This window comes from Scyliorhinus torazame, chromosome 4, assembly GCF_047496885.1.
Source record: "Scyliorhinus torazame isolate Kashiwa2021f chromosome 4, sScyTor2.1, whole genome shotgun sequence".
NCBI lineage: Eukaryota > Metazoa > Chordata > Chondrichthyes > Carcharhiniformes > Scyliorhinidae > Scyliorhinus > Scyliorhinus torazame.
The window spans coordinates 72,475,108-72,502,414 of NC_092710.1; the positions used below are offsets into that span (position 1 = coordinate 72,475,108).

Consider the following 27,307-nt stretch of genomic DNA (forward strand, 5'->3'; position numbering starts at 1 on the left):
CTGTACTGACCCTCTGACAGTGCAGCACTCCCTCAGTACTGACCATCTGACAGCGCAGCACTCCCTCAGTACTGGCACTTAGACAGTGCAGACCTCCCTCTGTACTGACCCTCTGACAGTGCAGCACTCTCTCAGTACTGACACTTAGACAGTGCAGCGCTCCCTCAGTACTGACCCTCTGACAGTGCAGTACTCCCTCAGTACTGACCCTCTGACAGTGCAGCATTCCCTCAGTACTGACTCTCTGACAGTGCAGCACTCCCTCAGCACTGACTCTCTGGCAGTGCAGCACTCCCTCAGTACAGACCCTCTGACAGTGCAGCACTCCCTCAGTACTGACCCTCTGAGCGTGCAGCATTCCCTCAGTACTGACCCTCTGACAGTGCAGCGCTCCCTCAGTACTGACTCTCTGAGAGTGCAGCACTCCCTCAGTACTGACCCTCTGACAGTGCAGCACTCACTCAGTACTGACACTGTGACAGTGCAGCTCTCCCTCAGTGCTGACCCTCTGACAGTGCAGCACTCCCTCAGCACTGACCCTCTGACAGTGCAGCTCTCCCTCAGTACTGACGCTCTGACAGTGCAGCACTCCCTCAATACTGACCCTCTGACAGTGCAGCGCTCCATCAGAACTGACCCTCTGACAGTGCAGCTGTCTCTCAGTACTGACCCTCTGACAGTGCAGCTCTCCCTCAGTACTGACCTCTGACAGTGCAGTACTCCCTCAGTACTGACCCTCTGACAGTGCAGCATTCCCTCAGTACTGACTCTCTGACAGTGCAGCACTCCCTCAGCACTGACTCTCTGGCAGTGCAGCACTCCCTCAGTACAGACCCTCTGACAGTGCAGCACTCCCTCAGTACTGACCCTCTGAGCGTGCAGCATTCCCTCAGTACTGACCCTCTGACAGTGCAGCACTCCCTCAGTACTGACTCTCTGACAGTGCAGCACTCCCTCAGTACTGACCCTCTGACAGTGCAGCACTCACTCAGTACTGACACTGTGACAGTGCAGCTCTCCCTCAGTGCTGACCTTCTGACAGTGCAGCACTCCCTCAGCACTGACCCTCTGACAGTGCAGCTCTCCCTCAGTACTGACGCTCTGACAGTGCAGCACTCCCTCAATACTGACCCTCTGACAGTGCAGCGCTCCCTCAGAACTGACCCTCTGACAGTGCAGCTGTCCCTCAGTACTGACCCTCGGACAGTGCAGCTCTCCCTCAGTACTGACCCCTGACAGTGCAGCACTCCCTCAGCACTGACCCTCTAACAGTGCAGCTCTCCCTCAGTACTGACCCCCTGACAGTGCACCTCTCCCTCAGTACTGATCCTCTGACAGTGCAGCACTCCCTCAGTACTGACCCTCTGACAGTGCAGCACTCCCTCAGTACTGACCCTCTGACAGCGCAGCACTCCCTCAGTATTGACCATCTGACAGTGCAGCTCTCCCTCAGTCCTGACCCTCTGACAGTGCAGCACTCCCTCAGTACTGACCCTCTGACAGTGCAGTACTCCCTCCGTACTGACCCTCTGACAGTGCAGCACTCCCTCAGCACTGAGTCTCTGGCAGTGCAGCACTCTCTCAGTGCTGTCCCTCTGACAGTGCAGCACTCCATCAGTACTGACTCTCTGACAGTGCAGCACTCCCTCTGTACTGACACTCTGACAGTGCAGCACTCCCTCAGTACTGACCCTCTGACAGTGCAGCACTCCCTCAGTACTGACCCTCTGACAGTGCAGCATTCCCTCAGTACTGACTCTCTGACAGTGCAGCACTCCCTCAGCACTGACTGTCTGGCAGTGCAGCACTCCCTCAGTACAGACCCTCTGACAGTGCAGCACTCCCTCAGCACTGACTCTCTGGCAGTGCAGCACTCTCTCAGTACTGACCCTCTGACAGTGCAGCACTCCCTCAGTACTGACTCTCTGACAGTGCAGCACACCCTCTGTACTGACCCTATGACAGTGCAGCACTCTCTCAGTACTGACCCTCTGACAGTGCAGCACTCCCTCAGCACTGACCCTCTGACAGTGCAGCACTCCCTCAGTACTGACACTGTGACAGTGCAGCTCTCCATCAGTGCTGACCCTCTGACAGTGCAGCACTCCCTCAGCACTGACCCTCTGCCAGTGCAGCTCTCCCTCAGTACTGACCCTCTGACAGTGCAGTGCTCCCTCTGTACTGACCCTCTGACAGTGCAGCACTCCCTCAGTACTGACCCTCTTACAGTGCAGCTCTCCCTCAGTACTGACCCTCTGACAATGCAGCACTCCCTCAGTACAGACCCTCTGACAGTGCAGCACTCCCTCAGCACTGACGCTCTGACAGTGCAGCACTCACTCAGTACTGACACTGTGACAGTGCAGCTCTCCATCAGTGCTGACCCTCTGACAGTGCAGTACTCCCTCAGCACTGACCCTCTGACAGTGCAGCACACCCTCAGTACTGGCACTCTGACAGTGCAGCACTCCCTCAGCACTGACGCTCTGACAGTGCAGCACTCCCTCAATACTGACCCTCTGACAGTGCAGCGCTCCATCAGTACTGACGCTCTGACAGTGCAGCACTCCCTCAATACTGACCCTCTGACAGTGCATCGCTCCCTCAGTACTGACCCTCTGACAGTGCAGCTCTCCCTCAGTACTGACCCTCTGACAGTGCAGCTCTCCCTCAGTACTGACCCCTGACAGTGCAGCACTCCCTCAGCACTGACCCTCTGACAGTGCAGCTCTCCCTCAGTACTGACCCTCTGACAGTGCAGCACTCCCTCAGTACTGACACTCTGACAGTGCAGCACTCCCTCAATACTGACTCTCTGACAGTGCAGCACTCTCTCAGTACTGACCTCTGACAGTGCCTCACTCCCTCAACATTGACCCTCTGACAGTGCAGCACTCCCTCAGTACTGACCCTCTGACAGTGCAGCTCTCCCTCAGTACTGACCCCTGACAGTGCAGCAGTCCCTCAGCACTGACCCTCTGACAGTGCAGCTCTCCCTCAGTACTGACTCTCTGACAGTGCAGCACTCCCTCAGTACTGACACTCTGACAGTGCAGCACTCCCTCAATACTGACTCTCTGACAGTGCAGCACTCTCTCAGTACTGACCCTCTGACAGTGCCGCACTCCCTCAACATTGACCCTCTGACAGTGCAGCACTCCCTCAGTACTGACCCTCTGACAGTGCAGCACTCCCTCAGTACTGACCCTCTGACAGTGCAGCACTCCCTCAATACTGACCCTCTGACAGTGCGGCACTCCCTCAGTACTGACCCTCTGACAGTGCAGCACTCCCTCAGGTCTGACCCTCTGACAGTGCAGCACTCCCTCAGTACTGACCCTCTGACAGTGCTGCACTCCCTCAGTACTGACCCTCTGACAGTGCAGCGCTCCCTCTGTACTGACCCTCTGACAGTGCAGCACTCCCTCAGTACTGACCCTCTGACAGTGCAGCACTCCCTCAGTACTGACCCTCTGACAGTGCAGCGCTCCCTCTGTACTGACCCTCTGAAAGTGCAACTCTCCCTCAGTACTGACCCCCTGACAGTGCAGCTCTCCCTCAGTACTGATCCTCTGACAGTGCAGCACTCCCTCAGTACTGACCCTCTGACAGTGCAGCACTCCCTCAGTACTGACCATCTGACAGCGCAGCACTCCCTCAGTACTGACCATCTGACAGTGCAGCTCTCCCTCAGTCCTGACCCTCTGACAGTGCAGCACTCCCTCAGTACTGACCCTCTGACAGTGCAGTACTCCCTCCGTACTGACCCTCTGACAGTGCAGCACTCCCTCAGCACTGAGTCTCTGGCAGTGCAGCACTCTCTCAGTGCTGTCCCTCTGACAGTGCAGCACTCCATCAGTACTGACTCTCTGACAGTGCAGCACTCCCTCTGTACTGACACTCTGACAGTGCAGCACTCCCTCAGTACTGACCCTCTGACAGTGCAGCACTCCCTCAGTACTGACCCTCTGACAGTGCAGCATTCCCTCAGTACTGACTCTCTGACAGTGCAGCACTCCCTCAGCACTGACTGTCTGGCAGTGCAGCACTCCCTTAGTACAGACCCTCTGACAGTGCAGCACTCCCTCAGCACTGACTCTCTGGCAGTGCAGCACTCCCTCAGTACTGACCCTCTGACAGTGCAGCACTCCCTCAGTACTGACTCTCTGACAGTGCAGCACACCCTCTGTACTGACCCTATGACAGTGCAGCACTCTCTCAGTACTGACCCTCTGACAGTGCAGCACTCCCTCAGTACTGACTCTCTGACAGTGCAGCACTCCCTCTGTACTGACCCTCTGACAGTGCAGCACTCCCTCAGTACTGACCATCTGACAGCGCAGCACTCCCTCAGTACTGGCACTTAGACAGTGCAGACCTCCCTCTGTACTGACCCTCTGACAGTGCAGCACTCTCTCAGTACTGACACTTAGACAGTGCAGCGCTCCCTCAGTACTGACCCTCTGACAGTGCAGTACTCCCTCAGTACTGACCCTCTGACAGTGCAGCATTCCCTCAGTACTGACTCTCTGACAGTGCAGCACTCCCTCAGCACTGACTCTCTGGCAGTGCAGCACTCCCTCAGTACAGACCCTCTGACAGTGCAGCACTCCCTCAGTACTGACCCTCTGAGCGTGCAGCATTCCCTCAGTACTGGCCCTCTGACAGTGCAGCGCTCCCTCAGTACTGACTCTCTGAGAGTGCAGCACTCCCTCAGTACTGACCCTCTGACAGTGCAGCACTCACTCAGTACTGACACTGTGACAGTGCAGCTCTCCCTCAGTGCTGACCCTCTGACAGTGCAGCACTCCCTCAGCACTGACCCTCTGACAGTGCAGCTCTCCCTCAGTACTGACGCTCTGACAGTGCAGCACTCCCTCAATACTGACCCTCTGACAGTGCAGCGCTCCATCAGAACTGACCCTCTGACAGTGCAGCTGTCTCTCAGTACTGACCCTCTGACAGTGCAGCTCTCCCTCAGTACTGACCCCTGACAGTGCAGAACTCCCTCAGCACTGACCCTCTAACAGTGCAGCTCTCCCTCAGTACTGACCCTCTGACAGTGCAGCACTCCCTCAGTACTGACACTCTGACAGCACAGCACTCCCTCAGTACTGACCCTCTGACAGTGCAGCACTCTCTCAGTACTGACCCACTGACAGTGCCGCACTCCCTCACCATTGACCCTCTGACAGTGCAGCACTCCCTCAGTACTGACCCTCTGACAGTGCAGCACTCCCTCAATACTGACCCTCTGACAGTGCAGCACTCCCTCAGTACTGACCCTCTGACAGTGCAGCACTCCCTCAGTACTGACCCTCTGACAGTGCAGCACTCCCTCAGTTCTGACCATCTGACAGCGCAGCACTCCCTCAGTACTGACCCTCTGACAGTGCAGCTCTCCTTCAGTACTGACCCTCAGACAGTGAAGCACTCCCTCAGTACTGACCCTCTGACAGTGCAGTAGTCCCTCAGTACTGACCCTCTGACAGTGCAACACTCCCTCAGTACTGGCACTTAGACAGTGCAGACCTCCCTCTGTACTGACCCTCTGACAGTGCAGCACTCTCTCAGTACTGACACTTAGACAGTGCAGCGCTCCCTCAGTACTGACCCTCTGACAGTGCAGTACTCCCTCAGTACTGACCCTCTGACAGTGCAGCATTCCCTCAGTACTGACTCTCTGACAGTGCAGCACTCCCTCAGCACTGATTCTCTGGCAGTGCAGCACTCCCTCAGTACAGACCCTCTGACAGTGCAGCACTCCCTCAGTACTGACCCTCTGAGCGTGCAGCATTCCCTCAGTACTGACCCTCTGACAGTGCAGCACTCCCTCAGTACTGACTCTCTGACAGTGCAGCACTCCCTCAGTACTGACCCTCTGACAGTGCAGCACTCACTCAGTACTGACACTGTGACAGTGCAGCTCTCCCTCAGTGCTGACCCTCTGACAGTGCAGCACTCCCTCAGCACTGACCCTCTGACAGTGCAGCTCTCCCTCAGTACTGACGCTCTGACAGTGCAGCACTCCCTCAATACTGACCCTCTGACAGTGCAGCGCTCCCTCAGAACTGACCCTCTGACAGTGCAGCTGTCCCTCAGTACTGACCCTCGGACAGTGCAGCTCTCCCTCAGTACTGACCCCTGACAGTGCAGCACTCCCTCAGCACTGACCCTCTAACAGTGCAGCTCTCCCTCAGTACTGACCCCCTGACAGTGCACCTCTCCCTCAGTACTGATCCTCTGACAGTGCAGCACTCCCTCAGTACTGACCCTCTGACCGTGCAGCACTCCCTCAGTACTGACCCTCTGACAGCGCAGCACTCCCTCAGTATTGACCATCTGACAGTGCAGCTCTCCCTCAGTCCTGACCCTCTGACAGTGCAGCACTCCCTCAGTACTGACCCTCTGACAGTGCAGTACTCCCTCCGTACTGACCCTCTGACAGTGCAGCACTCCCTCAGCACTGAGTCTCTGGCAGTGCAGCACTCTCTCAGTGCTGTCCCTCTGACAGTGCAGCACTCCATCAGTACTGACTCTCTGACAGTGCAGCACTCCCTCTGTACTGACACTCTGACAGTGCAGCACTCCCTCAGTACTGACCCTCTGACAGTGCAGCACTCCCTCAGTACTGACCCTCTGACAGTGCAGCATTCCCTCAGTACTGACTCTCTGACAGTGCAGCACTCCCTCAGCACTGACTGTCTGGCAGTGCAGCACTCCCTCAGTACAGACCCTCTGACAGTGCAGCACTCCCTCAGCACTGACTCTCTGGCAGTGCAGCACTCTCTCAGTACTGACCCTCTGACAGTGCAGCACTCCCTCAGTACTGACTCTCTGACAGTGCAGCACACCCTCTGTACTGACCCTATGACAGTGCAGCACTCTCTCAGTACTGACCCTCTGACAGTGCAGCACTCCCTCAGTACTGACTCTCTGACAGTGCAGCACTCCCTCTGTACTGACCCTCTGACAGTGCAGCACTCCCTCAGTACTGACCATCTGACAGCGCAGCACTCCCTCAGTACTGACCCTCTGACAGTGCAGCTCTCCTTCAGTACTGACCCTCAGACAGTGAAGCACTCCCTCAGTACTGACCCTCTGACAGTGCAGTAGTCCCTCAGTACTGACCCTCTGACAATGCAGCACTCCCTCAGTACTGGCCCTCTGACAGTGCAGCACTCCCTCAGTACTGACCATCTGAGCGTGCAGCATTCCCTCAGTACTGACCCTCTGACAGTGCAGCACTCCCTCAGTACTGACACTCTGACAGTGCAGCGCTCCCTCAGTACTGACTCTCTGACAGTGCAGCACTCTGTCAGTCCTGATCCCCTGACAGTGCAGCACTCCCTCAGTACAGACCCTCTGAAAGTGCAGCGCTTCCTCAGCACTGACCCTCTGACACTGCAGCACTCCCTCAGTACTGACCCTCTGACAGTGCAGCACTCCCTCAGTACTGACCCTCTGACAGTGCAGCATTCCCCTCAGTACTGACCCTCTGACAGTGTAGTGCTCCCTCAGTACTGACCCTCTGACAGTGCAGTGCTCCCTCAGTACTGACCCTCTGACAGTGCAGCATTCCCCTCAGTACTGACCCTCTGACAGTGCAGTGCTCCCTCAGTACTGACCCTCTGGCAGTGCAGTGCTCCCTCAGTACTGACCCTCTGACAATGCAGCGCTTCCTCAGCACTGACCCTCTCTACACTGCAGCACTCCCTCAGTACTGACCCTCTGAACGTGCAGCATTCCCCTCAGTACTGACCCTCTGACAGTGCAGCACTCCGTCAGCACTGACCCTCTGACACTGCAGCACTCCCTCAGTACTGAACCTCTGACAGTGCAGCATTCCCCTCAGTACTGACCCTCTGACAGTGCAGCACTACCTCTGTACTGACCCTCTGACAGTGCAGCACTCCCTCAGTACTGACCCTCTGACAGTGCAGCGCTCCCTCAGTACTGACCCTCTGACAGTGCAGTGCTCCCTCAGTACTGACCCTCTGACAGTGCAGCTCTCCCTCAGTACTGACCCTCTGACAGTGCAGTGCTCCCTCAGTACTGACCCTCTGACAGTGCAGCACTCCCTCAGTACTGAGCCTCTGACAGTGCAGCACTCCCTCAGTACTGACCCTCTGACAGTGCAGCATTCCCCTCAGTACTGACCCTCTGACAGTGCAGCACTTCCTCAGCACTGACCCTCTCTACACTGCAGCACTCCCTCAGTACTGACCCTCTGACAGTGCAGCACTCCCTCAGTACTGAGCCTCTGACAGTGCAGCACTCCCTCAGTACTGACCCTCTGACAGTGCAGCATTCCCCTCAGTACTGACCCTCTGACAGTGCAGCACTCCCTCAGCACTGACCCTCTCTACACTGCAGCACTCCCTCAGTACTGACCCTCTGACAGTGCAGCATTCCCCTCAGTACTGACCCTCTGACAGTGCAGCACTCCCTCAGTACTGACCCTCTGACAGTGCAGCACTCCCTCAGTACTGACCCTCTGAACGTGCAGCATTCCCCTCAGTACTGACCCTCTGACAGTGCAGCACTCCCTCAGTACTGAGCCTCTGACAGTGCAGCACTCCCTCAGTACTGACCCTCTGACAGTGCAGCATTCCCCTCAGTACTGACCCTCTGACAGTGCAGCACGTCCTCAGCACTGACCCTCTCTACACTGCAGCACTCCCTCAGTACTGACCCTCTGACAGTGCAGCATTCCCCTCGGTACTGACCCTCTGACAGTGCAGCACTACCTCAGTACTGACCCTCTGACAGTGCAGCACTCCCTCAGTACTGACCCTCTGACAGTGCAGCGCTCCCTCAGTACTGACCATCTGACAGTGCAGCACTCCCTCAGTACTCACCCTCTGACAGTGCAGCACTTCCTCCGTACTGACCCTCTGACAGTGGAGCACTCCCTCCGTACTGACCCTCTGACAGTGCAGCGCTCCCTCAGTACTGACCCTCTGACAGTGCAGTACTCCCTGAGTACTGGCCCTCTGACAGTGCAGCATTCCCTCAGTATTGACTCTCTGACAGTGCAGCACTCCCTCAGCACTGACCCTCTGACAGTGCAGCACTCCCTCAGTACTGACACTGTGACAGTGCAGCTCTCCATCAGTGCTGACCCTCTGACAGTGCAGCACTCCCTCAGCACTGACCCTCTGCCAGTGCAGCTCTCCCTCAGTACTGACCATCTGACAGTGCAGTGCTCCCTCTGTACTGACCCTCTGACAGTGCAGCACTCCCTCAGTACTGACCCTCTTACAGTGCAGCTCTCCCTCAGTACTGACCCTCTGACAATGCAGCACTCCCTCAGTACAGACCCTCTGACAGTGCAGCACTCCCTCAGCACTGACGCTCTGACAGTGCAGCACACACTCAGTACTGACACTGTGACAGTGCAGCTCTCCATCAGTGCTGACCCTCTGACAGTGCAGCACTCCCTCAGCACTGACCCTCTGACAGTGCAGCACACCTTCAGTACTGGCACTCTGACAGTGCAGCAGTCCCTCAGCACTGACGCTCTGACAGTGCAGCACTCCCTCAATACTGACCCTCTGACAGTGCAGCGCTCCATCAGTACTGACGCTCTGACAGTGCAGCACTCCCTCAATACTGACCCTCTGACAGTGCAGCGCTCCCTCAGTACTGACCCTCTGACAGTGCAGCTCTCCCTCAGTACTGACCCTCTGACAGTGCAGCTCTCCCTCAGTACTGACCCCTGACAGTGCAGCACTCCCTCAGCACTGACCCTCTGACAGTGCAGCTCTCCCTCAGTACTGACCCTCTGACAGTGCAGCACTCCCTCAGTACTGACACTCTGACAGTGCAGCACTCCCTCAATACTGACTCTCTGACAGTGCAGCACTCTCTCAGTACTGACCCTCTGACAGTGCCACACTCCCTCAACATTGACGCTCTGACAGTGCAGCACTCCCTCAGTACTGACCCTCTGACAGTGCAGCTCTCCCTCAGTACTGACCCCTGACAGTGCAGCACTCCCTCAGCACTAACCCTCTGACAGTGCAGCTCTCCCTCAGTACTGACCCTCTGACAGTGCAGCACTCCCTCAGTACTGACACTCTGACAGTGCAGCACTCCCTCAATACTGACTCTCTGACAGTGCAGCACTCTCTCAGTACTGACCGTCTGACAGTGCCGCACTCCCTCAACATTGACCCTCTGACAGTGCAGCACTCCCTCAGTACTGACCCTCTGACAGTGCAGCACTCCCTCAGTACTGACCCTCTGACAGTGCAGCACTCCCTCAATACTGACCCTCTGACAGTGCGGCACTCCCTCAGTACTGACCCTCTGACAGTGCAGCACTCCCTCAGGTCTGACCCTCTGACAGTGCAGCACTCCCTCAGTACTGACCCTCTGACAGTGCTGCACTCCCTCAGTACTGACCCTCTGACAGTGCAGCGCTCCCTCTGTACTGACCCTCTGACAGTGCAGCACTCCCTCAGTACTGACCCTCTGACAGTGCAGCACTCCCTCAGTACTGACCCTCTGACAGTGCAGCGCTCCCTCTGTACTGACCCTCTGAAAGTGCAACTCTCCCTCAGTACTGACCCCCTGACAGTGCAGCTCTCCCTCAGTACTGATCCTCTGACAGTGCAGCACTCCCTCAGTACTGACCCTCTGACAGTGCAGCACTCCCTCAGTACTGACCATCTGACAGCGCAGCACTCCCTCAGTACTGACCATCTGACAGTGCAGCTCTCCCTCAGTCCTGACCCTCTGACAGTGCAGCACTCCCTCAGTACTGACCCTCTGACAGTGCAGTACTCCCTCCGTACTGACCCTCTGACAGTGCAGCACTCCCTCAGCACTGAGTCTCTGGCAGTGCAGCACTCTCTCAGTGCTGTCCCTCTGACAGTGCAGCACTCCATCAGTACTGACTCTCTGACAGTGCAGCACTCCCTCTGTACTGACACTCTGACAGTGCAGCACTCCCTCAGTACTGACCCTCTGACAGTGCAGCACTCCCTCAGTACTGACCCTCTGACAGTGCAGCATTCCCTCAGTACTGACTCTCTGACAGTGCAGCACTCCCTCAGCACTGACTGTCTGGCAGTGCAGCACTCCCTCAGTACAGACCCTCTGACAGTGCAGCACTCCCTCAGCACTGACTCTCTGGCAGTGCAGCACTCCCTCAGTACTGACCTTCTGACAGTGCAGCACTCCCTCAGTACTGACTCTCTGACAGTGCAGCACACCCTCTGTACTGACCCTATGACAGTGCAGCACTCTCTCAGTACTGACCCTCTGACAGTGCAGCACTCCCTCAGTACTGACTCTCTGACAGTGCAGCACTCCCTCTGTACTGACCCTCTGACAGTGCAGCACTCCCTCAGTACTGACCATCTGACAGCGCAGCACTCCCTCAGTACTGACCCTCTGACAGTGCAGCTCTCCTTCAGTACTGACCCTCAGACAGTGAAGCACTCCCTCAGTACTGACCCTCTGACAGTGCAGTAGTCCCTCAGTACTGACCCTCAGACAGTGCAACACTCCCTCAGTACTGGCACTTAGACAGTGCAGACCTCCCTCTGTACTGACCCTCTGACAGTGCTGCACTCTCTCAGTACTGACACTTAGACAGTGCAGCGCTCCCTCAGTACTGACCCTCTGACAGTGCAGTACTCCCTCAGTGCTGACCCTCTGACAGTGCAGCACTCCCTCAGCACTGACCCTCTGACAGTGCAGCTCTCCCTCAGTACTGACGCTCTGACAGTGCAGCACTCCCTCAATACTGACCCTCTGACAGTGCAGCGCTCCCTCAGAACTGACCCTCTGACAGTGCAGCTGTCTCTCAGTACTGACCCTCTGACAGTGCAGCTCTCCCTCAGTACTGACCCCTGACAGTGCAGAACTCCCTCAGCACTGACCCTCTAACAGTGCAGCTCTCCCTCAGTACTGACCCTCTGACAGTGCAGCACTCCCTCAGTACTGACACTCTGACAGCACAGCACTCCCTCAGTACTGACCCTCTGACAGTGCAGCACTCTCTCAGTACTGACCCACTGACAGTGCCGCACTCCCTCAGCATTGACCCTCTGACAGTGCAGCACTCCCTCAGTACTGACCCTCTGACACTGCAGCACTCCCTCAATACTGACCCTCTGACAGTGCAGCACTCCCTCAGTACTGACCCTCTGACAGTGCTGCACTCCCTCAGTACTGACCCTCTGACAGTGCAGCACTCCCTCAGTACTGACCATCTGACAGCGCAGCACTCCCTCAGTACTGACCCTCTGACAGTGCAGCTCTCCTTCAGTACTGACCCTCAGACAGTGAAGCACTCCCTCAGTACTGACCCTCTGACAGTGCAGTAGTCCCTCAGTACTGACCCTCTGACAGTGCAACACTCCCTCAGTACTGGCACTTAGACAGTGCAGACCTCCCTCTGTACTGACCCTCTGACAGTGCAGCACTCTCTCAGTACTGACACTTAGACAGTGCAGCGCTCCCTCAGTACTGACCCTCTGACAGTGCAGTACTCCCTCAGTACTGACCCTCTGACAGTGCAGCATTCCCTCAGTACTGACTCTCTGACAGTGCAGCACTCCCTCAGCACTGACTCTCTGGCAGTGCAGCACTCCCTCAGTACAGACCCTCTGACAGTGCAGCACTCCCTCAGTACTGACCCTCTGAGCGTGCAGCATTCCCTCAGTACTGACCCTCTGACAGTGCAGCGCTCCCTCAGTACTGACTCTCTGACAGTGCAGCACTCCCTCAGTACTGACCCTCTGACAGTGCAGCACTCACTCAGTACTGACACTGTGACAGTGCAGCTCACCCTCAGTGCTGACCCTCTGACAGTGCAGCACTCCCTCAGCACTGACCCTCTGACAGTGCAGCTCTCCCTCAGTACTGACGCTCTGAGAATGCAGCACTCCCTCAATACTGACCCTCTGACAGTGCAGCGCTCCCTCAGAACTGACCCTCTGACAGTGCAGCTGTCCCTCAGTACTGACCCTCGGACAGTGCAGCTCTCCCTCAGTACTGACCCCTGACAGTGCAGCACTCCCTCAGCACTGACCCTCTAACAGTGCAGCTCTCCCTCAGTACTGACCCTCTGACAGTGCAGCACTCCCTCAGTACTGACACTCTGACAGTGCAGCACTCCCTCAGTACTTAGCCTCTGACAGTGCAGCACTCCCTCAATACTGACCCTCTGACAGTGCAGCATTCCCTCAGTACTGACCCTCTGACAGTGCAGCACTCCCTCAGTACTGACCCTCTGACAGTGCAGCAGTCCCTCAGTACTGACCCTCTGACAGTGCAGCACTCCCTCAGTACTGAGCCTCTGACAGTGCAGCGCTCCCTCAGTACTAACCCTCTGACAATGCAGCACTCCCTCAGTACTGACCCACTGACAGTGCAGCACTCCCTCAGTACTGACCCTCCGACAGTGCAGCACTCCCTCAGTACTGACCCTCTGACAGTGCAGCACTCCCTCAGTACTGACCCACTGACAGTGCAGCACTGCCTCAGTACTGACCCTCTGACAGTGCAGCACTCCCTCAGTACTGACCCTCTGGCAGTGCAGCGCTCCCTCTATACTGACCCTCTGACAGTGCAGCACTCCCTCAGTACTGACCCTCTGACAGTGCAGCACTCCCTCAGTACTGACCCTCTGGCAGTGCAGCGCTCCCTCTGTACTGACCCTCTGAAAGTGCAGCTCTCCCTCAGTACTGACCCTCTGACAGTGCAGCTCTCCCTCAGTACTGATCCTCTGACAGTGCAGCACTCCCTCAGTACTGACCCTCTGACAGTGCAGCACTCCCTCAGTACTGACCATCTGACAGCGCAGCACTCCCTCAGTACTGACCCTCTGACAGCGCAGCTCTCCCTCAGTACTGACCCTCTGACAGTGCAGCACTCCCTCAGTACTGACCCTCTGACAGTGCAGTACTCCCTCAGTACTGACCCTCTGACAGTGCAGCACTCCCTCAGTACTGACCCTCTGACAGTGCAGCACTCCCTCAGCACTGAGTCTGTGGCAGTGCAGCACTCCCTCAGTACTTACCCTCTGACAGTGCAGCACTCCCTCAGTACTGACTCTCTGACAGTGCAGCACTCCCTCTGTACTGACCCTCTGACAGTGCAGCACTCCCTCAGTACTGACTCTCTGACAGTGCAGCACTCCCTCTGTACTGACCCTCTGACAGTGCAGCGCTCCCTCAGTACTGACCCTCTGACAGTGCAGTACTCCCTCAGTACTGAACCTCTGACAGTGCAGCATTCCCTCAGTACTGACTCTCTGACAGTGCAGCGCTCCCTCAGTACTGACCCTCTGACAGTGCAGTACTCCCTCAGTACTGACCCTCTGACAGTGCAGCATTCCCTCAGTACTGACCCTCTGACAGTGCAGCACTCCCTCAGTACTGACCCTCTGACAGTGCAGCATTCCCCTCAGTACTGACCCTCTGACAGTGCAGCGCTCCCTCAGTTCTGACCCTCTGACAGTGCAGTGCTCCCTCAGTACTGATCCTCTGACAGCACAGCACTCCCTCAGCACTGACCCTCTGACAGTGCAGCACTCTCTCAGTACTGACCCACTGACAGTGCCGCACTCCCTCAGCATTGACCCTCTGACAGTGCAGCACTCCCTCAGTACTGACCCTCTGACAGTGCAGCACTCCCTCAATACTGGCCCTCTGACAGTGCAGCACTCCCTCAGTACTGACCCTCTGACAGTGCAGCACTCCCTCAGTACTGACCCTCTGACAGTGCAGCACTCCCTCAGTACTGACCCTCTGACAGTGCAGCACTCCCTCAGTACTGACCTTCTCACAGTGCAGTGCTCCCTCAGTACAGACCCTCTGACAGTGCAGCGCTTCCTCAGCACTGACCCTCTGACAATGCAGCACTCCCTCAGTACTGACCCTCTGACAGTGCAGCATTCCCCTCAGTACTGACCCTTTGACAGTGCAGCACTCCCTCAGTACTGACCCTCTGACAGTGCAGCACTCCCTCAGTACTGACCCTCTGACAGTGCAGCACTCCCTCAGTACTGACCCTCTGACAGTGCAGCACTCCCTCAGTACTGACTCTCTGACAGTGCAGCACTCCCTCTGGACTGACCCTCTGACAGTGCAGCACTCCCTCAGTACTGACCCTCTGACAGTGCAGCACTCCCTCAGTACTGACTCTCTGACAGTGCAGCACTCCCTCTGGACTGACCCTCTGACAGTGCAGCACTCCCTCAGTGCCGACCCTCTGACAGTGCAGCACTCCCTCAGTACTGACCCTCTGACAGTGCAGTACATCCTCAGTATTGACCCTCTGACAGTGCAGCACTCCCTCTGTACTGACCCTCTGACAGTGCAGCACTCCCTCAGTACTGACACTCTGACAGTGCAGCACTCCCTCTGTACTGATTCTCTGACAGTGCAGCACTCCCTCAGTACTGACCCTCTGACAATGCAGCACGCCCTCAGTACTGACCCTCTGACAGTGCAGCACTCCCTCAGTACTGACCCTCTGACAGTGCAGCACTCCCTCAGCACTGACCCTCTGACAGTGCAGCACTCCCTCAGTACTGACCCTATGTCTCACCTGCTCATCTCTGGAGAATTGTCTCCATTTGCTGCCTTTTCATTCCCTGCTCCGTTACCTGTGATGTTCCACAAGTTTCACTAACAGAGGCGTAGAGCAGAACTAAGTGATTTTGTGTGAGAGAGAGGCAGTAAATTGTCTTTTATGTTTACCATTTGAAGGTCTGGGTGAAGTGAGTGTTAAAACTCCAGATTATCCGGTGAATGGGAGCCTGGGACAATCTGTGTGGTTACCTGTGGAAATTTACCCAATCCCAAAGGATGCAGAAATCACCTGGAAATTCATTGGAAGCACTGAAATCACTATCGCCCGATATGAAACCAGCATCAACAGAACAAAGATCTTTCCAGGCAGATTCGCAGGAAGAGTCCAAATGCTTGTGAATTTTACACTTCAGATAAACGGACTCGAAAGAATCGATGAAGGAATTTACACAGTGTCCCTGGAAACATCAACAAATCAAAAAAAACAACTTTCTCTCCATGTTTATGGTGAGTATTTTTCAGTTTTGTTTGAGATAAGAGTAACTCGGTCCCGTCTCTCACCGAGGGGAGAGTCTGGGGACAGGAGCCTCTCAGTCCCGTCTCTCACCGAGGGGAGAGTCTGGAGACAGGAGTCTCTCAATCCCGTCTCTCACCGAGGGGAGAGTCTGGGACAGGAGCCTCTCAATCCCGTCTCTCACCGAGGGGAGAGTCTGGAGACAGGAGCCTCTCAATCCCGTCTCTCACCGAGGGGAGAGTCTGGAGACAGGAGTCTCTCAATCTCGTCTCCCACCGAGGGGAGAGTCTGGAGACAGGAGCCTCTCAATCCCGCCTCTCACCGAGGGGAGAGTCTGGGGACAGGAGCCTCTCAATCCCGCCTCTCACCGAGGGGAGAGTCTGGGGACAGGAGCCTCTCAATCCCGTCTCTCACCGAGGGGAGAGTCTGGGGACAGGAGCCTCTCAGTCCCGTCTCTCACCGAGGGGAGAGTCTGGAGACAGGAGTCTCTCAATCCCGTCTCTCACCGAGGGGAGAGTCAGGGGACAGGAGCCTCTCAGTCCCGTCTCTCACCGAGGGGAGAGTCTGGAGACAGGAGCCTCTCGCTTCCGTCTCTCACCGAGGGGAGAGTCTGGAGACAGGAGTCTCTCAGTCCCGTCTCTCACCGCGGGGAGAGTCTGGGGACAGGAGCCTCTCAGTCCCGTCTCTCACCGCAGGGAGAGTCTGGAGACAGGAGCCTCTCAATCCCGTCTCTCACCCAGGGGAGAGTCTGGAGACAGGAGCCTCTCAATCCCGTCTCTCACCGAGGGGAGAGTCTGGAGACAGGAGCCTCTCAATCCCGTCTCTCACCGAGGGGAGAGTCTGGGGACAGGAGCCTCTCAGTCCCGTCTCTCACCGCGGGGAGAGTCTGGAGACAGGAGCCTCTCAGTCCCGTCTCTCACCGAGGGGAGAGTCTGGAGACAGGAGCCTCTCGGTCCCGTCTCTCACTGAGGGGAGAGTCTGGGGACAGGAGTCTCTCAATCCCGTCTCTCATCGAGGGTAGAGTCTGGGGACAGGAGCCTCACAATCCCGTCTCTCACCGAGGGGAGAGTCTGGAGACAGGAGCCTCACAATCCCGTCTCTCACCGAGGGGAGAGTCTGGAGACAGGAGCCTCTCGGTCCCGTCTCTCACCGAGGGGAGAGTCTGGAGACAGGAGCCTCTCGGTCCCGTCTCTCACTGAGGGGAGAGTCTGGGGACAGGAGTCTCTCAATCCCGTCTCTCATCGAGGGTAGAGTCTGGGGACAGGAGCCTCACAATCCCGTCTCTCACCGAGGGGAGAGTCTGGAGACAGGAGCCTCTCAATCCTGTCCCACACCGAGGGGATAGTCTGGGAACAGGAGAGTCTCAATCCCGTCTCTCACCGAGGGGAGAGTCTGGAGACAGGAGCCTCTCAATCCCGTCTCTCACCGAGGGGAGAGTCTGGAGACAGGAGTCTCTCAATCCTGTCTCTCACCGAGGGGAGAGTCTGGGGACAGGAGCCTCTCAATCCCGTCTCTCACCGAGGGGAGAGTCTGGAGACAGGAGCCTCTCAATCCCGTCTCTCACCGAGGGGAGAGTCTGGGGACAGGAGCCTCTCGGTCCCGTCTCTCACCGAGGGGAGAGTCTGGGGACAGGAGCCTCTCAATCCCGTCTCTCACCGAGGGGAGAGTCTGGGGACAGGAGTCTCTCAATCCCGTCTCTCACCGAGGGGAGAGTCTGGGGACAGGAGTCTCTCAATCCCATGTCTCACCGAGGGGAGAGTCTGGGGACAGGAGCCTCTCAATCCCGTCTCTCACCGAGGGGATAGTCTGGAGACAGGAGTCTCTCAGTCCCGTCTCTCACCGAGGGGAGAGTCTGGGGACAGGAGTCTCTCAATCCCATCTCTCACCGAGGGGAGAGTCTGGAGACAGGAGCCTCTCGGTCCCGTCTCTCACCGAGGGGAGAGTCTGGGGACAGGAGCCTCTCAATCCCGTCTCTCACCGAGGGGAGAGTCTGGGGACAGGAGTCTCTCAATCCCTTCTCTCACCGAGGGGAGAGTCTGGGGACAGGAGCCTCTCGGTCCCGTCTCTCACCTAGGGGAGAGTCTGGAGACAGGAGCCTCTCAATCCTGTCTCTCACCGAGGGGAGAGTCTGGGGACAGGAGTCTCTCAGTCCCGTCTCTCACCGAGGGGAGAGTCTGGGGACAGGAGTCTCTCAGTCCCGTTTCTCACCGAGGGGGAGAGTCTGGGGACAGGAGCCTCTCTGTCCCGTCTCTCACCGAGGGGAGAGTCTGGAGACAGGAGTCTCTCAGTCCCGTCTCTCACCGAGGGGAGAGTCTGGGGACAGGAGCCTCTCGGTCCCGTCTCTCACCCAGTGGAGAGTCTGGAGACAGGAGTCTCTCAGTCCCGTCTCTCACCGAGGGGAGAGTCTGGGGACAGGAGTCTCTCAATCCCGTCTCTCACCGAGGGGAGCGTCTGGAGACAGGAGCCTCTCAATCCCGTCTCTCACCGAGGGGAGAGTCTGGGGACAGGAGTCTCTCAATCCCGTCTCTCACTGAGGGGAGAGTCTGGGGACAGGAGTCTCTCAATCCCGTCTCTCACCGAGGGGAGAGTCTGGGGACAGGAGCCTCACAATCCCGTCTCTCACCGAGGGGAGAGTCTGGAGACAGGAGCCTCTCAATCCCGTCTCTCACCGAGGGAAGAGTCTGGAGACAGGAGCCTCTCAATCCCGTCTCTCACCGAGGGGAGAGTCTGGAGACAGGAGCCTCTCAGTCCCGTCTCTCACCGAGGGGAGAGTCTGGAGACAGGAGCCTCTCAGTCCCGTCTCTCACCGAGGGGATAGTCTGGAGACAGGAGTCTCTCAGTCCCGTCTCTCACCGAGGGGAGAGTCTGGAGACAGGAGCCTCTCGGTCCAGTCTCTCACCGAGGGGAGAGTCTGGGGACAGGAGCCTCTCGGTCCCGTCTCTCACCGAGGGGAGAGTCTGGAGACAGGAGCCTCTCGGTCCCGTCTCTCACCGAGGGGAGAGTCTGGAGACAGGAGACTCTCAGTCCCGTCTCTCACCGAGGGTAGAGTCTGGAGACAGGAGCCTCTCGGTCCCGTCTCTCACCGAGGGGAGAGTCTGGAGACAGGAGACTCTCAGTCCCGTCTCTCACCGAGGGGAGAGTCTGGGGACAGGAGTCTCTCAATCCCGTCTCTCACCGAGGGGAGAGTCTGGGGACAGGAGTCTCTCAATCCCGTCTCTCACCGAGGGGAGAGTCTGGGGACAGGAGCCTCTCGGTCCCGTCTCTCACCGAGGGGAGAGTCTGGAGACAGGAGCCTCTCAATCCCGTCTCTCACCGAGGGGAGAGTCTGGGGACAGGAGTCTGTCAATCCCGTCTCTCACCGAGGGGAGAGTCTGGGGACAGGAGTCTCTCAATCCCATGTCTCACCGAGGGGAGAGTCTGGGGACAGGAGCCTCTCAGTCCCGTCTCTCACCGAGGGGATAGTCTGGAGACAGGAGTCTCTCAGTCCCGTCTCTCACCGAGGGGGAGAGTCTGGGGACAGGAGCCTCTCAATCCCATCTCCCACCGAGGGGAGAGTCTGGAGACAGGAGTCTCTCAGTCCCGTCTCTCACCGAGGGGAGAGTCTGGGGACAGGAGCCTCTCAATCCCATCTCTCACCGAGGGGAGAGTCTGGAGACAGGAGTCTCTCAGTCCCGTCTCTCACCGAGGGGAGAGTCTGGGGACAGGAGCCTCTCGGTCCCGTCTCTCACCCAGTGGAGAGTCTGGAGACAGGAGTCTCTCAGTCCCGTCTCTCACCGAGGGGAGAGTCTGGGGACAGGAGTCTCTCAATCCCGTCTCTCACCGAGGGGAGCGTCTGGAGACAGGAGCCTCTCAATCCCGTCTCTCACCGAGGGGAGAGTCTGGAGACAGGAGCCTCTCGGTCCCGTCTCTCACCGAGGGGAGAGTCTGGAGACAGGAGTCTCTCAATCCCGTCTCTCAACGAGGGGAGAGTCTGGGGACAGGAGCCTCTCAATCCTGTCTCTCACCCAGTGGAGAGTCTGGAGACAGGAGTCTCTCAGTCCCGTCTCTCACCGAGGGGAGAGTCTGGAGACAGGAGTCTCTCAATCCCGTCTCTCACCGAGGGGAGAGTCTGGAGATAGGAGCCTCTCAATCCCGTCTCTCACCGAGGGGAGAGTCTGGAGACAGGAGTCTCTCAGTCCCGTCTCTCACCGAGGGGAGAGTCTGGGGACAGGAGCCTCTCGGTCCCGTCTCTCACCCAGTGGAGAGTCTGGAGACAGGAGTCTCTCAGTCCCGTCTCTCACCGAGGGGAGAGTCTGGGGACAGGAGTCTCTCAATCCCGTCTCTCACCGAGGGGAGCGTCTGGAGACAGGAGCCTCTCAATCCCGTCTCTCACCGAGGGGAGAGTCTGGAGACAGGAGCCTCTCGGTCCCGTCTCTCACCGAGGGGAGAGTCTGGAGACAGGAGTCTCTCAATCCCGTCTCTCAACGAGGGGAGAGTCTGGGGACAGGAGCCTCTCAATCCTGTCTCTCACCCAGTGGAGAGTCTGGAGACAGGAGTCTCTCAGTCCCGTCTCTCACCGAGGGGAGAGTCTGGAGACAGGAGTCTCTCAATCCCGTCTCTCACCGAGGGGAGAGTCTGGAGATAGGAGCCTCTCAATCCCGTCTCTCACCGAGGGGAGAGTCTGGAGACAGGAGCCTCTCAGTCCCGTCTCTCACCGAGGGGAGAGTCTGGAGACAGGAGTCTCTCAATCTCGTCTCCCACCGAGGGGAGAGTCTGGAGACAGGAGCCTCTCAATCCCGCCTCTCACCGAGGGGAGAGTCTGGGGACAGGAGCATCTCAATCCTGTCTCTCATCGAGGGGAGAGTCTGGAGACAGGAGCCTCTCAATCCCGCCTCTCACCGAGGGGAGAGTCTGGGGACAGGAGCCTCTCAATCCCGTCTCTCACCGAGGGGAGAGTCTGGGGACAGGAGCCTCTCAATCACGTCTCTCACCGAGGGGAGAGTCTGGAGACAGGAGCATCTCAATCCTGTCTCTCATCGAGGGGAGAGTCTGGAGACAGGAGCCTCTCAATCCCGCCTCTCACCGAGGGGAGAGTCTGGGGACAGGAGCCTCTCAATCCCGTCTCTCACCGAGGGGAGAGTCTGGGGACAGGAGCCTCTCAGTCCCGTCTCTCACCGAGGGGAGAGTCTGGAGACAGGAGTCTCTCAATCCCGTCTCTCACCGAGGGGAGAGTCAGGGGACAGGAGCCTCTCAGTCCCGTCTCTCACCGAGGGGAGAGTCTGGAGACAGGAGCCTCTCAATCCCGTCTCTCACCGAGGGGAGAGTCTGGGGACAGGAGCCTCTCGCTTCCGTCTCTCACCGAGGGGAGAGTCTGGAGACAGGAGCCTCTCAATCCCGTCTCTCACCGAGGGGAGAGTCTGGGGACAGGAGCCTCTCAGTCCCGTCTCTCACCGCAGGGAGAGTCTGGAGACAGGAGCCTCTCAATCCCGTCTCTCACCCAGGGGAGAGTCTGGAGACAGGAGCCTCTCAATCCCGTCTCTCACCGAGGGGAGAGTCTGGAGACAGGAGTCTCTCAATCCCGTCTCTCACCGAGGGGAGAGTCTGGGGACAGGAGCCTCTCAGTCCCGTCTCTCACCGCGGGGAGAGTCTGGAGACAGGAGCCTCTCAATCCCGTCTCTCACCCAGGGGAGAGTCTGGAGACAGGAGCCTCTCAATCCCGTCTCTCACCGAGGGGAGAGTCTGGAGACAGGAGCCTCTCGGTCCCGTCTCTCACTGAGGGGAGAGTCTGGGGACAGGAGTCTCTCAATCCCGTCTCTCATCGAGGGTAGAGTCTGGGGACAGGAGCCTCACAATCCCGTCTCTCACCGAGGGGAGAGTCTGGAGACAGGAGCCTCTCAATCCCGTCTCTCACCGAGGGGAGAGTCTGGAGACAGGAGACTCTCAATCCTGTCTCTCACCGAGGGGAGAGTCTGGGGACAGGAGCCTCTCAATCCCGTCTCTCACCGAGGGGAGAGTCTGGAGACAGGAGCCTCTCAATCCCGTCTCTCACCGAGGGGAGAGTCTGGGGACAGGAGCCTCTCGGTCCCGTCTCTCACCGAGGGGAGAGTCTGGGGACAGGAGCCTCTCAATCCCGTCTCTCACCGAGGGGAGAGTCTGGGGACAGGAGTCTCTCAATCCCGTCTCTCACCGAGGGGAGAGTCTGGGGACAGGAGTCTCTCAATCCCATGTCTCACCGAGGGGAGAGTCTGGGGACAGGAGCCTCTCAATCCCGTCTCTCACCGAGGGGATAGTCTGGAGACAGGAGTCTCTCAGTCCCGTCTCTCACCGAGGGGAGAGTCTGGGGACAGGAGTCTCTCAATCCCGTCTCTCACCGAGGGGAGAGTCTGGAGACAGGAGCCTCTCGGTCCCGTCTCTCACCGAGGGGAGAGTCTGGGGACAGGAGCCTCTCAATCCCGTCTCTCACCGAGGGGGGAGTCTGGGGACAGGAGTCTCTCAATCCCGTCTCTCACCGAGGGGAGAGTCTGGGGACAGGAGCCTCTCGGTCCCGTCTCTCACCGAGGGGAGAGTCTGGAGACAGGAGCCTCTCAATCCTGTCTCTCACCGAGGGGAGAGTCTGGGGACAGGAGTCTCTCAGTCCCGTCTCTCACCGAGGGGAGAGTCTGGGGACAGGAGTCTCTCAGTCCCGTCTCTCACCGAGGGGGAGAGTCTGGGGACAGGAGCCTCTCAGTCCCGTCTCTCACCAAGGGGAGAGTCTGGAGACAGGGGTCTCTCAGTCCCGTCTCTCACCGAGGGGAGAGTCTGGGGACAGGAGCCTCTCAATCCCGTCTCTCACCGAGGGGAGAGTCTGGAGACAGGAGCCTCTCAGTCCCGTCTCTCACCGAGGGGATAGTCTGGAGACAGGAGTCTCTCAGTCCCGTCTCTCACCGAGGGGAGAGTCTGGAGACAGGAGCCTCTCGGTCCCGTCTCTCACCGAGGGGAGAGTCTGGGGACAGGAGCCTCTCAATCCTGTCTCTCACCGAGGGGAGAGTCTGGGGACAGGAGCCTCTCGGTCCCGTCTCTCACCGAGGGGAGAGTCTGGAGACAGGAGACTCTCAGTCCCGTCTCTCACCGAGGGGAGAGTCTGGGGACAGGAGCCTCTCGGTCCCGTCTCTCACCGAGGGGAGAGTCTGGGGACAGGAGTCTCTCAATCCCGTCTCTCACCGAGGGGAGAGTCTGGGGACAGGAGTCTCTCAATCCCGTCTCTCACCGAGGGGAGAGTCTGGGGACAGGAGCCTCTCAGTCCCGTCTCTCACCGAGGGGATAGTCTGGAGACAGGAGTCTCTCAGTCCCGTCTCTCACCGAGGGGATAGTCTGGAGACAGGAGTCTCTCAGTCCCGTCTGTCACCGAGGGGGAGAGTCTGGGGACAGGAGCCTCTCAATCCCGTCTCTCACCGAGGGGAGAGTCTGGAGACAGGAGTCTCTCAGTCCCGTCTCTCACCGAGGGGAGAGTCTGGGGACAGGAGCCTCTCGGTCCCGTCTCTCACCCAGTGGAGAGTCTGGGGACAGGAGCCTCTCAATCCCGTCTCTCACCGAGGGGAGAGTCTGGAGACAGGAGTCTCTCAGTCCCGTCTCTCACCGAGGGGAGAGTCTGGGACAGGAGCCTCTCAATCCCGTCTCTCACCGAGGGGAGCGTCTGGGGACAGGAGTCTCTCAATCCCGTCTCTCACCGAGGGGAGCGTCTGGAGACAGGAGCCTCTCAATCCCGTCTCTCACCGAGGGGAGAGTCTGGAGACAGGAGTCTCTCAGTCCCGTCTCTCACCGAGGGGAGCGTCTGGAGACAGGAGCCTCTCAATCCCGTCTCTCACCGAGGGGAGAGTCTGGAGACAGGAGCCTCTCGGTCCCGTCTCTCACCGAGGGGAGAGTCTGGAGACAGGAGTCTCTCAATCCCGTCTCTCAACGAGGGGAGAGTCTGGGGACAGGAGCCTCTCAATCCTGTCTCTCACCCAGTGGAGAGTCTGGAGACAGGAGTCTCTCAGTCCCGTCTCTCACCGAGGGGAGAGTCTGGGGACAGGAGTCTCTCATTCCCGTCCCTCACCGAGGGGAGAGTCTGGAGACAGGAGCCTCTCAATCCCGTCTCTCACCGAGGGGAGAGTCTGGAGACAGGAGTCTCTCAATCCCGTCTCTCACCGAGGGGAGAGTCTGGAGATAGGAGCCTCTCAATCCCGTCTCTCACCGAGGGGAGAGTCTGGAGACAGGAGCCTCTCAGTCCCGTCTCTCACCGAGGGGAGAGTCTGGAGACAAGAGCCTCTCAATCCCGTCTCTCACCGAGGGGGGAGTCTGGAGACAGGAGCCTCTCAATCACATCTCTCACCGAGGGGAGAGTCTGGAGACAGGAGCCTCTCAATCACATCTCTCACCGAGGGGAGAGTCTGGGGACAGGAGTCTCTCAGTCCCGTCTCTCACCGAGGGGAGAGTCTGGGGACAGGAGTCTCTCGGTCCCGTCTCTCACCGAGGGGAGAGTCTGGGGACAGGAGCCTCTCAATCCCGTCTATCACCGAGGGGAGAATCTGGGGACAGGAGTCTCTCAGTCCCGTCTCTCACCGAGGGGAGAGTCTGGGGACAGGAGCCTCTCGGTCCCGTCTCTCACCGAGGGGAGAGTCTGGAGACAGGAGCCTCTCAATCCCGTCTCTCACCGAGGGGAGAGTCTGGGAGAGGAGCCTCTCAGTCCCGTCTCTCACCGAGGCGAGAGTCTGGAGACAGGAGCCTCTCAATCCCGTCTCTCACCGAGGGGAGAGTCTGGGGACAGGAGTCTCTCAATCCCGTCTCTCACCGAGGGGAGAGTCTGGGGGCAGGAGTCTCTCAGTCCCGTCTCTCACCGAGGGGAGAGTCTGGAGACAGGAGCCTCTCAGTCCCGTCTCTCACCGAGGGGAGAGTCTGGGGACAGGAGTCTCTCAATCCCGTCTCTCACCGAGGGGAGAGACTGGGGACAGGAGCCTCTCAGTCCCGTCTCTCACCGAGGGGAGAGTCTGGGGACAGGAGCCTCTCAGTCCCGTCTCTCACCGAGGGGAGAGTCTGGAGACAGGAGTCTCTCAATCCCGTCTCTCACCGAGGGGAGAGTCTGGAGACAGGAGCCTCTCAGTCCCGTCTCTCACCGAGGGGAGAGTCTGGAGACAGGAGCCTCTCGGTCCCGTCTCTCACCGAGGGGAGAGTCTGGAGACAGGAGTCTCTCAGTCCCGCCTCTCACCGAGGGGAGAGTCTGGAGACAGGAGCCTCTCGGTCCCGTCTCTCACCGAGGGGAGAGTCTGGGGACAGGAGCCTCTCAATCCTGTCTCTCACCGAGGGGAGAGTCTGGGGACAGGAGCCTCTCGGTCCCGTCTCTCACCCAGTGGAGAGTCTGGAGACAGGAGTCTCTCAGTCCCGTCTCTCACCGAGGGGGAGAGTCTGGGGACAGGAGTCTCTCAGTCCCGTCTCTCACCGAGGGGAGAGTCTGGGGACAGGAGTCTCTCAATCCCGTCTCTCACCGAGGGGAGCGTCTGGAGACAGGAGCCTCTCAATCCCGTCTCTCACCGAGGGGAGAGTCTGGAGACAGGAGCCTCTCGGTCCCGTCTCTCACCGAGGGGAGAGTCTGGAGACAGGAGTCTCTCAATCCCGTCTCTCAACGAGGGGAGAGTCTGGGGACAGGAGCCTCTCAATCCTGTCTCTCACCCAGTGGAGAGTCTGGAGACAGGAGTCTCTCAGTCCCGTCTCTCACCGAGGGGAGAGTCTGGAGACAGGAGTCTCTCAATCCCGTCTCTCACCGAGGGGAGAGTCTGGGGACAGGAGTCTCTCATTCCCGTCTCTCACCGAGGGGAGAGTCTGGAGACAGGAGCCTCTCAATCCCGTCTCTCACCGAGGGGAGAGTCTGGAGACAGGAGCCTCTCAATCCCGTCTCTCACCGAGGGGAGAGTCTGGAGACAGGAGCCTCTCAGTCCCGTCTCTCACCGAGGGGAGAGTCTGGAGACAAGAGCCTCTCAATCCCGTCTCTCACCGAGGGGGGAGTCTGGAGACAGGAGCCTCTCAATCACATCTCTCACCGAGGGGAGAGTCTGGAGACAGGAGCCTCTCAATCACATCTCTCACCGAGGGGAGAGTCTGGGGACAGGAGTCTCTCAGTCCCGTCTCTCACCGAGTGGAGAGCCTGGGGACAGGAGCCTCTCAATCCTGTCTCTCACCGAGGGGAGAGTCTGGGGACAGGAGTCTCTCAATCCCGTCTCTCACCGAGGGGAGAGTCTGGGGACAGGAGCCTCTCAATCCTGTCTCTCACCGAGGGGAGAGTCTGGGGACAGGAGTCTCTCAGTCCCGTCTCTCACCGAGGGGAGAGTCTGGGGATAGGAGCCTCTCGGTCCCGTCTCTCACCGAGGGGAGAATCTGGAGACAGGAGCCTCTCAGTCCCGTCTCTCACCGAGGGGAGAGTCTGGGGACAGGACCTCTTCCGAACCATACTCACAGCCTCTCTTTGTTCACACAGAGCCGGTATCCAAGCCTCGAGTAGAGTTGATCAACACCACCATTAGTGAGGTCTGTAACGTGACCCTGCGCTGCTCCGTGGAGAGGGGAGATCGTGTCTCCTATAGCTGGTCTCCAGTCGGAGACTTTGACAGGGACGACTCCGTTCAGCCAGTCTCCAGGAATATGGAGCAGTTGGAAGTGTCGGTGGGAATGTCCGGCTCCATCAACTACCGCTGCACAGTCCAGAACCCTGTCAGTGAGGAGAGCGCAGCGTTCAGTCAAGGTGAACCTTGTCAACACACACAGACAGGTCAGTGTCCACCTTGTATCTGCCAGGGGGAAGCTGGAGTCGGGAATGGAGTGGATTCAGACACAACTGCGGGACCCCAAGGGTTCAGCGTCAATAGACTGGACTGGTGTCTCTGGAATGGAGAAAGTTAAAGGGCGATTGTGTCCAGGTTTTCAAGATGGGAAGAGGAACAGTGAGGATATCACAGAGTCTCAGAATTCAATGGTGCAGAGGTGCGACACGGTGGTACAGTGGTTAGCACTGCTGCCTCACAGCACCAGTGTCCCAGGTTCGATTCCCCGTTGGGTCACTGTCTGTGCGGAGTCTGGGTTTCCTCCGGGTGCTCCGGTTGCCTCCCACAGTCCAAAACTGTGCAGGTTAGTTGGATTGGCCATGCTACATTGCCCCTTAGTGTCCAACGGTTCGATCAGGCCACGGGAATACAGTGGGGGAGCCGAGTAGGGTGCACTTTCGGTGGGTCGGTGTAGAGTCAATGGCTCAATG

The 27,307-nt window shown here is 58.4% G+C and overlaps 1 protein-coding gene across 1 annotated transcript in view; it reads left to right on the forward strand.

Annotated features, from left to right (window-relative positions):
* The window catches only part of LOC140410299 (CD48 antigen-like), a 114,635-nt gene that overhangs the window by 56,890 nt on the left and 30,438 nt on the right, over window positions 1-27,307 (forward strand). Inside the window, exons 2-3 of the mRNA XM_072498277.1 lie at window positions 15,732-16,061; window positions 26,534-26,824. Coding sequence (XP_072354378.1) covers window positions 15,732-16,061; window positions 26,534-26,824 — 621 coding nt within the window. The remainder of the gene's footprint in view (window positions 1-15,731; window positions 16,062-26,533; window positions 26,825-27,307) is intronic.